The sequence below is a fragment of the Coenobita brevimanus genome, chromosome 49 (genome assembly GCF_032717465.1).
Source record: "Coenobita brevimanus isolate Jiangsu-jjx chromosome 49, ASM3271746v2, whole genome shotgun sequence".
Taxonomy (NCBI): domain Eukaryota; kingdom Metazoa; phylum Arthropoda; class Malacostraca; order Decapoda; family Coenobitidae; genus Coenobita; species Coenobita brevimanus.
In genome coordinates, this window is record NC_137002.1 from 2114996 (window position 1) to 2131371 (window position 16376).

A 16376-nucleotide genomic window follows, 5' to 3' on the forward strand; every position below is an offset into this window, starting at 1 on the left:
GGGAACTGGGGGAAGGAGCATGGAAAAGGAAGTGAAAAGAATGACGAGGGGGAGTGGGTGACGCGTGGCACGGCATGAGAACACCAGCTCAACACCCCCCAGTACCCACCTCCCCCACCTCTCTCTCTCTGTATCTATCTATATATCTATATCTATATATATAGGCTACCAACCTAATTTTCATCACCCTCCCTCTTCTCTCAGACGCACGAACTTTTACGGTACTCATCTGAGCAAACATAGAAGACCAGCTTCACATAATGTACTCCATAAAACTGTGACTTAAATCCATATGGTTGTATATTACTATGGCAGTAAGCTTAGAGGTATGGTTGCTAGTACATACACATGGTTTATATGTACGGTTACTTGGGGTTACTGGTTCAAAAATGTTTATATGAACAGCTGCTGGTTTAAAGTCAATGTCCTAACAATACGCGAGATCACCCTTCTGATGAAGAAAATAACCTGGCAGTACAAAAAGTAAAATATAAAACGTCATCGTACTGTAACAAATGGTAGCCTACTGGTAAATTTTCAGTATCCTATGCCCCATGGGTCTTCTTGTTGAATAACACTGTCTGCAGACAAAAATAAAACTAGAATGCACTGAAGACGGGGAAAACGGCCCTCTTGAGGTAGATTTCTTCTCACTGCAGTAACCTAGACCACTATACCATAAAGAAAGAAAAAAACACACTGTACCATAACATGACCTTATGGATATGGTAAAAAAAATAAAAAAAAGTTTTGGCCAGTGTTTTCAAAAGTTAGTCAAACAATCCAGTGCAACCTGAATTTTTGGCTACCCAGACTGCCAGTATACACCACGTCATAAAGAGAAACTTATCCTTCTGGTCCCATTCAATCGAACGGTCGGTGGAATTATTTACACAGAATTCTAATTTTACCTAATTTAAGTCTCCTTAACTGTACAATATAATCGATATTCTATTTTTTTTTCTTTTCCACTTTAAACTTTACTTAGGTTGTGCAGCGCCTGGTAGCTGTGTGAATGAAAGTAAGACTTTTAATCATTTTTTTACACATATTCAAGAAAGTCTGTGAATATGGTAGCTGGACACGTCTTTTGCTGCCTGTACGGTCATGAGCCACCGTTTCTGCTCATTTTAACTCAGGCTGAAAAGACAAATAGCATGGGATACAGGGTAGGTGTAATATAGTTGAGGTAGAGTGGATCCTGTTGTGGACTGGGGGCTACGTGTTCAAGGGAGCAGTTTGTGGATCTGAATTCGATACCGTCATGTTCCCTGCTCTTCCATATGGCCCCACGGAAACGCGACACCACCCACACTAATACCCTAACACCCGATATGAATGTGATATCCCTGGCCTATCACAAGGCAGGTGTTAGTTCACAATGGCCAGGTGCTGTGCGAAGACTGCAGGAGCTTCAGTCCTCTGTGTATCTTCTTATAGAACCTCGGGAATTGGCTTCCTACAGGTCCAGTCAAATGCATGAAATACAGGAAAATGAATTGCTATGGGACAAAGACAGCAAAATTTTCTGGCACTACAACTGTCAAAATAGCTTTTCAATTATTCACGAAGTAAAATCAAACATTAAACCGTGGTAACCTGGGGTGAATATACTGCACAAGATTTCAGTGATTACTTCTTTCTATTATGGCAAGTAAATAGTTAAGGTGTACTGAAGAATGAATATTATGTCAAGATACTAGTGTGTACAGTATTGTCGCATTTCATTTTCGCTTGGATTCTTTTATGCGTAGAAGTCACCACATCTTACACGTGTATACAGTTATAGAGTAAAAATTATTTGCCCGTATATTACTTTTCCAGACACCATAATCCCGTAAAGGGTGGCCATTTGACACTGAGTTAGTTGTTTTACAGGGAGGGGCACCAACCCTTCTAGAATAGAATAGATAGATATTACTTTTCAAGGTCAAAAGAAAACGGTACTGTACCCTGTCTCTCATAAAAGTATGGACATGCTGCTACGGTTGATTGTTCCTTTACACCGTCTTCCAAGTGTCAAAAGCAAAACAGACCTTGCCAAACCAATATTACTAAAAATTGAAAAAGAAAGAAAGAAAAAAAAAGCTTGTTGTTCAATACACCTCTAGCCTAACTGTTACTGTAATCCTCTAAACAAGCTAATGCATCTTCATACTCAACACCTGACGTAATCTTTAAGTCCTGTTAATACCTGAGTACTGAAAGTGCCACGTACTGATGTCTGTTGGAATCGTACGCCTCTATAACGGGCAAACAGTGCGTGAGTGAATGGACTGCCTTCGTACATGTCTGAATGTTACAAACTTTATTAGAAATGTATACAAAGGAGTACTGAACGTGTCATGTGCCCTGACCATATCGAACTTCTTTGCCTGTTACCGTTCACACAGGCCAGGGTGTTATTTGACTACCCCACATGGCTTTTGTGTATCGAACTAGTGATGTTCATTTTCAACAACTTGATTTCCATGAGGTACTTTTTATATCATTTTTGTTGCCTTTACGCGATTATATTCAGTTTAATCGAGACATCTGGAGTGGTAAGAAAGTCTCCTTTTATTCCTACAGTGCAATACGCTCCCTCCCTTCCAAGCTGAATAAAAAATGGTCCGGAGACAGCCAGAACAAAAGAGAAAAAAGGTGCTCTGACTCAAAGGGCTCTCGTGGTCAGTAAGTGGGTGGATGCGCTGACTCAAGGAGATTTAATATACTCCTTGAGCTGCCTCCTTGGTATGGTCTTCATATGTGTCGGCATGAGCAAAAACAATAATGAAATCCAACCCTCGCAGCTGGAGGATTTGAGAGAGAGAGAGAGAGAGAGAGAGAGAGAGAGAGAGAGAGAGAGAGAGAGAGAGAGAGAACCTGCTGTAACCGCGTAAATGACTGAGAGGTCCCTGAATAGTCCTGAAGTTGCACGTATGGACCAAACTGAACTGAATTACTCTAACCTGACCTGTCTGAACCTGACAAAGATGAGGAGGATCTAAATAAATCTAAATGGCTTGAATGCGCTAAATTAAACCTGAACGACCCTAAATGATCTGACAGGCCCGAAACAGATGTATCCCAGGTTCATCTGGAATAAGAACTCGGTGGACTGAAGTCCAAAGTCGCACTTCTGCAGTGCACCGCTTAGGGGACAGGGAAGTACTGGAGGCGTTGGTACAACCAAGCAGTTGAACCCCATGTGCCACCACATGAAGGCACCCTTCACCACGAAAACTGATGTACGAGTAAAGGGCTTGGGAGTGTTGTGGTTTTATGGGCCTTGTGTTGCACAGCGCCAGGTACTGGGCCTTAGCTCCACGTCACTCTCAGGGTAGTACCTCCAGGGACGATGGTGGGCTAACGGGTGCTACACCTTCTCCAAGGGTGACCCGGGACTATGCAGGGCAGGGGCGTCCATTCCCTGAGCCGGATACATGATCTGGCCGCATACCCAGATGTCCCCGGAAGGAAGCAATCAGACTTAAATGAACCTAACAGGTCCTGAACAGACCTGGTTATCCTTATGTTGCAGCTTAGATCATGCGGCTCATATATATATATATATATATATATATATATATATATATATATATATATATATATATATGTGTGTGTGTGTGTGTGTGTGTGTGTGTGTGTGTGTGTGTGCTCTGCATCCTTTCAATACTTTTTGCGACGAGCACCATATTCTAAATATCTTGTTACAACTCAGCATTCAAGATGGAGATGAGGCAAGTCCGAAGTAGAGCAAAAGTGTATATCATCTTTTACCTGTTTATTTCTAGGGACAATAATATTCTCTTCTCTAACATACGTATCATACGCGTAGTGTTTTAAATAATGCGCTAAGGAATGTGTGCAAGCAAGACATAGTTAACGAGTATACGCTTCCTTATGTGATTACAAAAGGCCTGAATGGATTGTGTGCGTGTGTGTGTGCGCTGTTTTACTCTACCTTGGCCTATAATCGCAGTTTCCCCAACAAAGAGTTTTAGCAACAGAACACGATAAACTGATACCGGTTTTTGAAGAGCTATGGAATGTGTAGAGCCGTGATACTGTCTTATTCTGCCACTCAGATTAACGAAACAGGCTCAAAGAGGAAGAAAATTTGGGCCACATTAACGTGATACGAGTATAGCCGTTCTTCCATAACGCTTTTCTAAATAAAATGACAGCTGGCTCAAACTGGTCGAGACACCGCAATCCACACGCACTCTCCCAGCCTGTCTGGTAACACGTGAGAATGAGGTGCCGATTTGCCTCTAACTAGTCCGCAAAATAACGCCAATTCGGAATTGGTTTTTACGCTCAGGACGGTCATTTTACGATTGAGTCGCATTGGTGTAATGACGGAAAATATATGGATGCAATGAATAACGCCAACACTTCAAATTTCTGGTAACACAAGGGTGTTTTCCTACGTCTGGCGGTCCAACTGTGAGGATCGATATATGAGAACGTTCAGTTCAGTCGCCAAGATTAGATTGGTAAGGTGGTGGTGGACATCGTTTGTTCTGGGAGGTAAATATTAACATTCACTGCATTTTCATGTCCAAACAGGTCATACAGACTATGGGGAAAATAATGTTAGTTCTGGCATACGTTTTAAGTGGCATGAATATAAAGTGAACCAACGCCAAGTGGTAATGGCAAGTCATTACAGGCAGTTGCCAATTTCAGCTAGGAGGGGAGTTGAGCCAAGCGGGTACAAACAACTTAAGTGGGTCTTATTTGTAGTCTATTCTTACGACTACCAGACTATTTTATTTTGGTTCGGAATGCCACCTAACTTACTAGTCTAGCGGTTGATTAGGGATTTCTCTAGCTCGTTCAAGATTTCCCTAAACTGAATAAAATCGTCCAGAAATTGCCGGAATAATATTAAATTCATCGTGTGATTCAAGGTGTTAGGCTTCCACGCGAGCCAGTGATGTAAAAATATGAGTACCATGGGAAGCTGGATCCCGGAAGGAAACTAGAAGAGGAAGCACTGAAGCAGTGGTGAAAAGGCTCTGTGTTGAAAGGAAGGGAAAGCGGCCATAAGAGCAGGGTGTGAAGGGAAGGGGGAATGGTGATACAGTACACAGAAACGACGATGTAAAACACAAGAGACTATCTTCATAAACCTGCGGCGAAACTTGCAACCAGTTTTTAAGTTTCTCTCTTTGAAACTCGAGTATGTGAAATTGGTTTACTTCATGAATCAACTCAAAATTTCAAGCACAGCAACTTTGTGTTTGACAAGTCGCTAAAATGCCTCCTTGTAGCCAAAATTAAAAATTGCTAATCACCCAGTGCAACAGCTGACATTGGCAACTCAAAATTTCAACCTGAGCAACTTTTTGTTTTGCTAATATGCCCTTTAACAGCCGAAATAAGATAATCGCCTAATGGTCACCAGATGAAATAGCCGACATGTTAAATCAACTCAAAATTTCAAGATGAGCAACTTTGTATTTCATAATAAAAACATTCAGAGCTCTCCAAGAGCAGATACTCAAACTTTAAAGAAGAAAAAAATCCCCTAGGATTTGTACACCAGTCGCTTTGCAGTAAGAAAATAAATAAATAACTAACTGATGGTAGTGATGAGTTGGTGGAAGGAGTGTGGGGAACAAAATGATACTGAAAAGGTGTTGAATGGAGATGGGAAGGTAAAGCTGCAGGGTGGGAGGTGCCATGTATAAATAACCACGATGATGATTAAAAAAAAGAAAAGGAAGTGCAGTAATAGCACTGTATATTACAATACAGTAGTACCAGTAGTCTGCAGCACAATTGTGACTGCTATATGGCCAAAGGCTGAAAAGTATCAAAGTTATCAAAGTAAAACCTAATCAAGAATACATATGGCACACTGTGAAAACATGATAACCAAAGCAAAGCAGAATTATGTGTACCTGTTTACAATACTCACTAATGTATATGTGACAACTTGGTGTAGCAAGAATAACAAGGTCACGCGGTTCCAGTTGAGATACCTGTGTGAAACTATACTGGACAAGCAGTTATGGTACCAAATAAGAAGGTCCAAGATGGCCAAATACCCATAATATAGACAGACCGCTTGAGGAAAATTAATTTACAGGTACATAACTTTGCCAGCACTGGTTCGGCAGTAAGGGACAAGAATGATCAAGTGAGAACCAGCTGGAAGGTAAACATGGATAGCTAGCCAAGATAGAAAACTTACGACCAACAACAGAATGTTAACTGAGACCTTTCTTACATAAAATTCTATTTGTGGGCACTCCTCAAACACTGAAATGTTTATTTCTGTGTTAACTCCATTACGGTACAAAGTAGGCCATTCCACAGGAAAACGATGTAGCTACAGTTTCATAATAGTAACTACTGCACCACAACAACCTCTACTGCAACCTTTCCAATTTCCACTTTAACTCCCTTTAGTAGCTATAATGAGAACTTACACTTTTTCTGGTGCCACCAAATCATTATACAGTATAGTATTTAGTTTAGGAGACCTCTCCTGCTGAAATAAAACTTAAAAGCAATTCTCTTGTTACTGTAAGCCCTACAGTATTGTGATAACATGTTTAATACTTGCTCATGGTGTGGAATGGCAAGTGATGGCACTGAGCTGGGTGACTTCCCTGACCATTTATATTTTTCCAAAGTTTCTCAGTTCCCTCTGTCCTCTGCTGGGAACCTACTGGCCTGCAGGAGAGGACAGCTTCAGCTGACCCTGGGGTTACAATAATTTGCCACAAGAGTAAATTATTTAAGCTTAGGAAAGACCCCTCATTGTGAACTGAACATAACTGAGCATGTTACATGCACTTACTCATGCTTATAAAGATGGGAGGTCTTTATTACTATGAATAAGCTCAGAATAATGCAGACATTAAACTTTTACTTTGTTTACAGTTGCTGATACTGGACCAACGGTGGTGCTGGACTGGACTAACCATCCTTCAATAAACTGTACTGTGAACATATCCTCCATGTCCAGAATCAGTACAACAGCTTTGCTGCTCACCCATACTCATCAGTATACCTTTCAGCTGAAAGCTTTATGAAGCATAACATCACCACTTCTCCAGAATATGGCTCATTAGGAGGGGGGGAGGGGGGGTGACAAGTGATATCCTTGCCAAAGTTAATTCAGTGAGTTGAAGTGCTCAACATATTATCATCATGAAACGGGCTAAACGTAGTCTCATAGAGGGACGCAGGAAGAAGCCTCGTGCAAAACCAAAAGCGAAAAAGACAAAGGTATTAAGTGCAATCAAGGAAGAACCAGTTGAGAACGACCTACCAGTAACTGAAAGTGGCCCAGATGTATCCTACAACCCTGACGGTGAATATGAAATTGATATTAAAATAGAGAACCTGAGTGATGAGGAACATGAATACTCAGCACCAGTGGAGGTCACAGAAAAGACTCCAGTTAAAGAAGACGACTCAGAACTTAACCCAGACAAAGTTACCAAGCGCAACAAAAAAGACTTTCAGTGTGACATCTGTGGCAAATCTTTTATCTGCAAGTCCAATGTCGAAACCCACATGCGAATTCACACAGGTGACCGGCCTTTCAAGTGTGACTTTTGTGATGCTACCTTTGTGAGAGCTTGCGCATTACATAAACATGCCATTATTCATATCAATCAGACACCATTCCGTTGTGATATGTGTGACACAAGCTTTGCAAGTGGTGAATTACTGAAGACACATAAACAACAAGTGCACATAGGCGATAGGCCATTTGAGTGTGATCAGTGTGAGCAGAGATTTACAAGGCGTGAACACCTAAATCGGCACTCTGTGATGCACTCAAATGAGAGGCGATACACATGTGCTGAGTGTGATGCAAAGTTCAAGTCGAAAGCCACACTGAAACAACACATACTTACACACTACAGCACAAAAAAGTTCCAATGCAAATACTGTGACAAGAAGTTCACACAGGACCAATATCTGTATCAGCATATCCGGACAGTTCACTATGGCCAACGTCACCATAAGTGTAAAGTGTGTGGCAAGTCTTTCAAAGCAAACTTGGCTGACCACATGCGGCTTCATTCAGCCGTGCGTGAGTTTGAGTGTTCCATCTGTGGTGTCACGTTCATTCAGAAATCTCAGTTGACGGTGCATACACGAACACACACGGGAGAACGTCCATATATGTGCCAAGTTTGCGGCATGAGTTTCTCCCATACAACTGTTTGGCGGATCCACATGCGCTCCCACACGGGTGAAAAGCCATTCCATTGTATGTTGTGTTCAGTTGCATTCAAACAGCTGCCCCATCTGAAGAAGCACATGAGGTGTGTACATAAATCCTCCAAGCCGTACATCTGCAGCTTGTGTGAAGATGATTTCACTAGCAAAGAAGAACTACGGACACATGAGGCCTCTGTACATAAACTTGATAGGACACAGGAGATTGCAGATGAAAATGTTATAGCCAACCTCAGAAATTATTTGGCCATTCTCCTGTACCGCATTGCTTCTGAGGAGCGTCTCGATGAACTGGCATACGGTAACAGACTCATTGATGAAGTGCTGAAGGATCTGTTAAAATCATTTAAGCTGACACCAGTCGATAATAAGTCGCTGTCATGTTTGGATGAGCTGAAGAAGAATGTGTTAGTGCTGTTGGAGTGGGCAGTACCAGAGGATACAATGAAGGAGTACCAACAGGAAGAGCTTACACTGACTGACATGCTAGAGAAGCTTACTTCTTAACACCTTCAACCAGAGAATGTTTTTCCAACACCACCTTACCTCTTAATATCATCAGCCACATATTATATATATATATATATATATATATATATATATACATATATATATATATAATAATTTCTTTCACCAGATATTTTATTTTTTATTCATATAGCTTATTCATGCCAAGGTATCTCCAGATGACTTTATTCATTACGGGAAGAAATGAGGTTGTGAAAGGGTTAATTAAGATTGTAACTCCTCCAGTTTGAAGAAATCTCCAGCATGAGAAAATATCAGTTTTACCCAGTTCTTCTCTACAGTTACTTCTTGTCACAAGTTGCCTTTTTTTTAATGGTCTTTTTGGTTACTAACTGTACTACAACAAATTGCTGAATTGAAAACTTCCAACATGAAGCTCCACTACTATCTAAGATTTTGATTTGCTAGTTCCTTCAAAGTTAGAGTCTAAAATCCATAATGAGAGTTGATATTCTGAAACAAGTCCCTGACTAATGAAGGCTACCTACTCTGTATAGTAGCTACTTGAGGGTTTTCAGCCATGCACAATGCAAGAAGGGACGTATGATTAAAACAAGTGCAAAAGGAAGGACAAGTCCCCAGTATCTGACCATAATTACTATCTACCTACAGCCAGACACCATAATCCTGTATGGGGTGACCATTTGTCTTTGAGTTACTCGTAGTTGTTTTACAAGGAGGGACACTAACTGTTTGCCAGCTCACTTGTTGACAAATCGGGAACACATATGGGTTTGTTATATGATTACCAACCAGCAGTGTAACTGATTTCAAACCATTAGGTTTGTCATCCAATGTAAAGACACCTGAAAAGGACAGAAGTAACAGTAAGTGATGGAGAAAAAAAAAAAAAAAAAAGCTGAAGGAAGAAGTAGGCAACACTACATCAAGTGAGTGGATGATTTATTGCCACCTAACAAAACCAAGTAAGGGCTAGACGGGCACTCATTGGAGTGCATCTCTCTGACATGGGCAACATAAATTCCAAACAACTCTTGATAATAAGTTAGTTTTTCTCATGATTGATTAGGGTTTCGCAAACAGTGTTTTCTGGATCCAGAGTCTGTAATACGATCCAGATTGGTCCCAAAAGTAAACTGTTCCCTGGGACATGGGCTATCTACCCACCAAATTTGGTTTATATCTCTTTTATTTTTTGAGTAATCCTGCTAACAGACAAACAGTCTAACAAACATCGGTCCCAAAAGTTAATCATTTGTTCCATGGGACGTGGGCTATCCACCACCATTGGTCCAAATCTCTTAGGTTTTTAATAATCCTGCTAACTGAAAAACAAACGGGTAAAAACATACTCTCCTTGCTGGAGAGAATTAGAGGCTTGCACACCTTTTTAGCATTCTTCACTTTTATGACTAGTCCTAAGCCCTATTTATGAGCTCTTTACACATACACACACACACACACACACACACACACACACACACACACACACATATATATATATATATATATATATATATATATATATACACACACACACACACACACACACACACATACTGTATAGAAATGCCATATGTATGTACAGTACACTCTTCTTTCCTATAATAAGTCCACAGTAAACTATACCAGTATCTATTGCCTGTTTAACTGTTACTTTTAAAGCTGATTTTCCAGTTTCCCCAATTCCCAGTACCAGTTGTATGGAAAAATTTGCAGTATTCTTGAAAACATCCATGACTTGGAAAACATGGACTGAAACTGTACAAAAAGGAGTAGGCTGCTCTGTATCTGTACTGGTCTGTAACTAAAGTCTAACTGTATTTTCCAAGAACAGTGACATCCAGTATTTGTGCTTGGCATCTATAAATCAAACAGGGGTACATCAAAAGTGAACAATTCATTTGAAACTATCTGTGTACGCCACTGGTGTTAACTCGCAGGGTCTGAACATGTGCAAGCAATTAAAGGACATACAACCAATACCCACTTTAATTCCTTTAATCCAGTGATATCCTGTGAAGTAACCATTAAGTCATTGGGGATCATCATCTCTTAACCCTTTCACTCCAGTTATATACTGTATTCTCATCTAGTATTCTCATTTTGTTCTTGCTACTTCCTGATAATTTTATTCAACTCAAGCAGGACCTCCATTAGTGAAAGATTAATGAAGGCTGAATTTAACTCATCCAGCATGCATAAAGCAGACTAAAACTGTCAAGAGATAACAAGAATAAACAAAACACCATGTCACCAAACAGAAGGGGTTAAATGTTCTGGACTACAATTGCCCAGTCTCAGATATGACCTGTTTTTGCCATTTTTTTTTAATGTTGCTATATGACAGGTTCTCAACTAAATCAACCTCCTGATGCATTTGTGCTAATAACTCGAGTTCAGCAATCAACCTAGACTGGATATTGCCCTCTAAACACTAATAAGCAGGTAACAGGAAATGAGAGATAAAGCCCCTCTTTCTAATAGTCACAAGGATAGTTTTATCTAGCTTAATTACATTCCACAAACTCCTGCAAAACTGTCAGATTATACAGTGCTGAGGGGTTACTCTGATTAAATGAGGAAAAATTTGCTAGTTGAATTTCCAGGCAGAAGCCCTCCACTCTATCAGACATAAGGGTATCCACTAGCAAGGCAGTTATCTTTATTGCTCTAATCCAAGGTCAGATGCCCTGTTAACAGACATCTGAGGAAGGAAAAATGAAAAACTAGCACCGAGCCACAATATGGTTATAAGGCACTAAGGTAGATGGGTGTGGAGAAATTAATTAAATTTAATGATATACAGTATATACTGGAAATAGTACAGGTAGGAGTCACTTAGGAAATTGTAAGCAGTGGGGGCCAACGTAGAAAGGAAAAGAAGGGAAAAGCTGTGACGCTTTGGACAAGTAGGGAAACATGGACGGCTGTAGAGGTGATATCACCGAGGCCTCCGCGTAATGGCACAGCTGGGTACTGGTAATGTAAATCTCCATGGGGTATGGAAGTGCCTGAGCATTTTATGATTTGCTCAGACACCTGCACCCTGCATTTTGGCATAACACCTGAGGCAGCACTTCAGAGAATTTCAATACTGTATTTACTAGAGACTGATGAAACTGAAAATGCAGCGAGAGCAGGTTACTAGAGACAGATGTTGAAACTGAAAGTGCAAGATGGCAGGTGGAATCTGCAGTCTCACACAGATTAACTTCAGTACATGACAAACTACGATTTCCTCTAACAAATATCACTGACTAACACATGACAATTAATAGTTCCTCTTGCTCCTGCCACCACTGATACTAGAGCTAGTGCAAGGCAAGTTGGAACAAATGCATCTGTAGCAGCTGCAACAGGGTACCATTCTGGATGTTATGCAAGACACAAAACAATGTGATGATAAATTACTTGGCATGAGCACTTTAGAGATCAAAGTCTTCAGCTATGGCATTCCCAGCTCCTTAACAAATTCTGCTGGTAGCAGTGCCAATCTAGGTGGAGACAAATGACAACCACCTTGAGGGATTTGTGAACACTGGTAGAGGGCATCAGTTCCTCATGACCTCTGCACTAAAACTGAGTATAGGGATGGGGAATGGTTATGACAGCAGTTCTACTATCAGTCTACAACAAGTGTGGTACACCCCTCACAGTTTCCAACCCTTGTCAGTCACAGATCTTATTTCACTCCTGCTGTACCCTTCACCCCATCATCCATACCACACCTGATAGTACTCTCCCTTACTGCTCCTCTTCATGCTCACAACCTCTTCCTATAACCAGTTCTTCTTCCCTTGATATTCTTCAAGTCCCTCCACCTACCCTGATCACTCATACTTCCCTTCCCAGACTGATACCTCATCACCCACCTCCACAAGAATAACATCTCCCCGCTTCCTCATACCCATTCCCTGAATATTCTCACACAACACTTGATGGCAGGTTCACCTTCTGAATACTGTATTTCAAACAAAAGGATGACTACACCATGCCTATAGGCATACTATGTCCCAGTTGATGCCACACCTGTGCAATCTATGGATGGGTAAAAAATAGGTGAGCTATGATCTTCCCAGACATGAACAACACCAATGCCTTGAGCTGGATTCAGACAAGAAGTCTTTTAAAAAGGATGGGATCTAGGGTCCCCTTTCTACTGTACATTCATCTGCTGGGGTCCTACAGACTTTATCCAACTGTTTTCATAACTGGTGTCAGCACAACAGGCCCTGTCACATACTGGGACAAGAAGCTCTCCTTGCTGCTATGTAAGTGAAGACACCCCCTCCTCCACCCCTCCAAAACACTGGAGTGATCAATTGCGACTAGCTGACCCCGACTTTTTCAGTAATAACTGTGCTTGTGGAAGTGACAGTTGTTATGGGGATGGGGCACATGCCTTTCCTCAACCTTCCTAGTCAGGGAGGACTCACAATTAGTCTATGGACAGGGTCATGAGTTTCTTGGATACCAGGACTGGCTATCCAAGTGAGCTGCCATGGTTATTCAGGTGGATGGCCAATAATGACTACTGGTACTGAGCCCCTGGCTTAAAAAGCTCACCTGCCCTTTGACAGGTCTTATTATTCATTTGGCTGGGCATCAAATCACCCTCATCACTGGGCTAAGACCACTGGGGTTGGCAGTCTAGTCACCAACGATTCGACCATAAAACAGATATATAGTAATAGATTACATGACAACAGTAGTAGATCAGTGCCTAATCCATCCTGACTTGAATCAGAGATATACGGTACACTTTTATATCTTACATGAGTTCCACCTCCCCCTACTCTTCCGAGTAACTCTGCAAACACATTCTCTTCCCTGTCCTGACTGTCATATCACTCTTCTTCCATGCCATTTCATCTCACCTCTGTACTATGTGCTCACTACCTCTACCTCCGATCTGCGGCTACCGTATCACTCTGATCACACTACCACTCAAGATAGTACAATAGAGGAATTTCTGTGTTGCAGCCTGTGTATTATTAACTATGAATTAATCTTCTGTTCACTGTCTCTGTCTTGCTGTCACGTCTGTAATTCTATAACAAACTTTTCCTATATAACATGGAGATAAGGAGCTATGTTGAATGTCATGAGGTCTGAACATACCCAGCCACCCGGACTAACCCGACCCTATCGACCAGTTGAAATGTTTGGAAGTTATATGAGTGAATATGAAGAAATTTCGAACAGGCAGCCTTACACTCAATCAAAATGGATTAGTTTGTGTTCCCAGGTTTGAATGGATAGCCTACGTGGATGGGTCAGGAGAAGCAATTACTCTTGCCAGTTGCCATTTACAGGCGATTTCATGTTGCTTGAGATACTTTTAAAACAGGAGGGCTTAGATATGGCCTCCACTGACCAATTCAGTGTGTGAGGTCCCACCACGTTCAATAAAATAGACTTTAAGAAAGATTTGTCCAACTGGAGGGATTACATAGAGCTTTCCGCAAACCCTTCAAAACGATTAGGTTCTCTCAATCGTATGAAGGTGACAAACATGAACCAATACGCCACAGTACGAGAAGTCTTCCTTAAGACGAATCATATTATGAAAGTGCCAAGCATAAACTAATACGTCATCGTACATGAGCTATTGATATGTGCGTGGGGGCGGAAGTATCAAGGTGTCTGGCACCTCCATGTTAGATCATGTGTTCACAATTCAGCGGGAAGCTTACCCAATCTAGGTATTCCAATTAAAAAAGGACAAGCATACTGTATCACTTATATGATTATGTAATCACACACACACACTTTCAATAGCAAGTGCTACTTCACACTGGAAAACTCTTTCATGCATATTTTTTCTTAAAATTCATGAGTAACGGGAAAACTGTGGGGCCATAACTAACATGGAAATATTTTCCGTAATTCTGAATGGTTAAGGGAAAGGAGAATACATGTAAAATGCTGCTAAATATAGCGAAAACCCATAAACAGCTTCAAATTTCCGTGAACATCAATTATCCATGCCTTTCATATATTCACATTAAATGACATTAAGATTTACGAGCATCAAAAGCACCCAGAACTCTCGAATCGAAATATTTTTGGTGCTACATCCGACTAAACGAAGAACCTGGCACCCCACAAAAAATTGGCAACCCTACAATAACAAACACGACTGCAGACGAACCAATTGGAGACTTGAATACAATGAATAGTCAGTAAACACTGCTGACATCCTTTACGGACAACGTGTTGTGCGGTAAACGTCTGACTTCGTCCGTAAATCTAGGCAGCTCTCCCGCATATAACGTGAGACCCTACTCAGTCTGCATTGTAAGGGCTTCGGGCCATTGATTCGGCCGTCCCTCCAACCCACAAGAAGAAGTCACTTAAGATTTAAGAGACGTGCCCACTTTTTCCCATCTTCGGATCTTCCTAATAGTCAAAATTATTACAGTGGTGTACTGCGTGGTGTATAAGTTACGGTGGAATTCTAGATGTGTGAAACTTTGTATATATATTCAAGCCAAATATAAGTACTGCAGAAAATGAAATGAAGCCACAAAGTAGAATGACAATGCCTAAACATAAGGTAACATGGTGGTGAGATAAGGATGCAGAAGCTGCATTTAAAGAGAACATGGAAAACTTCCCAGAATAGAAAAGGGGTGGTAACGGAGAGGAATACTATACGTGACTGCCAAGCACAGTTTGAAAGGTGGTATACATGACAAAGCCTGAGTTTCCGAGACTTTTACTGGATACCCTAAATAGTGCTGGAAGGATGTGGTTAAGGTGGTAAATCCGATGAACAGGGAAAAGTGGATATTATATGTGAGCAGTGTATGAAAAATGAGTGGGCTGTGTGATAAATGAAGGAAAGCTAGTAGTGGACAGTGAGGATGCTTGAAGACAACATTATAACTGGCTGCAGAATGAGGTGTCTGGAATATGAAATGTTTGGAGTCAGCAGATCCAGTGCTTGGTCACTGACTTTTGATGCTGCTACTGTGAGCTGAGCAATGTACAGGATGCACATTGGGAAGACTGGGTGTGTCTGGGCTGACTGCTGAAATGATGAAGGCTTCAAGATATATAGGAGTGGGTTTACTGATTTAATAAATTCAGTTATACACTATATTATGCTGTACCAGATGACTGGCTGACTTGTGATTAGGCATTATAACTGGTTGTGAGTGAGGAATCTAACTGGAACAGGGAAGGATGGAATCAGCAGATCCAGAGTTTGGTCCTTGGCCTTTGATTGATGCTGCTACTGTGAGATAGTAATGGGCAGGATGCAGTTGGAGAAGTCAGTGGGTGTGTCTGAGATGACTACTGAAATGCCGATGGCTTCATAATGTACTGGAGTGGGTTGTTCTAGGTGAATGGCTAAAGTGTGTGATTGTATTGTATATAGAGGGAAGGGTTATGCCCTGGAAAGAGGAAATTATGCAGGCATAAAACTTTTGGACCAGATAGTGCAGGTAATGGAGAGAGTCCTAGTAGATATGATAAGGGAAAGAGTGAATACTGATGAAATACAGGTTGGGTTTATGCCAAGCAATGGGACCACTGATGCCATATTCATTGCCCAAGAGCTCAGGAAAAACATTTATCTATCTGTCTATTGCCAAACACCTTATTCCTGTAAGGGGTGGCCACAATCAAATCGTCTCCATGTTGCCCTGTTTTCTGCCATTGCACTGCCCTCCTCCCAG

At 41.2% G+C, this 16376-nt stretch overlaps 1 protein-coding gene across 1 annotated transcript; it reads left to right on the plus strand.

Moving 5' to 3' along the window:
- The first annotated feature begins 7118 nt into the window (after nucleotides 1-7118).
- On the plus strand, nucleotides 7119-8755 carry LOC145399400 (uncharacterized). The gene has a single exon (XM_080272020.1). The coding sequence runs from the start codon at nucleotides 7153-7155 to the stop codon at nucleotides 8701-8703; it is 1551 nt and encodes a 516-aa protein (XP_080128146.1). The 5' UTR covers nucleotides 7119-7152; the 3' UTR covers nucleotides 8704-8755.
- Nucleotides 8756-16376: the final 7621 nt, after the last annotated feature.

What these genes read in the sequence shown, in the direction of transcription:
- LOC145399400 (XM_080272020.1), top strand. Translation starts at nt 7,153, where the DNA reads ATGAAACGGGCTAAACGTAGTCTCATAGAGGGACGCAGGAAGAAGCCT.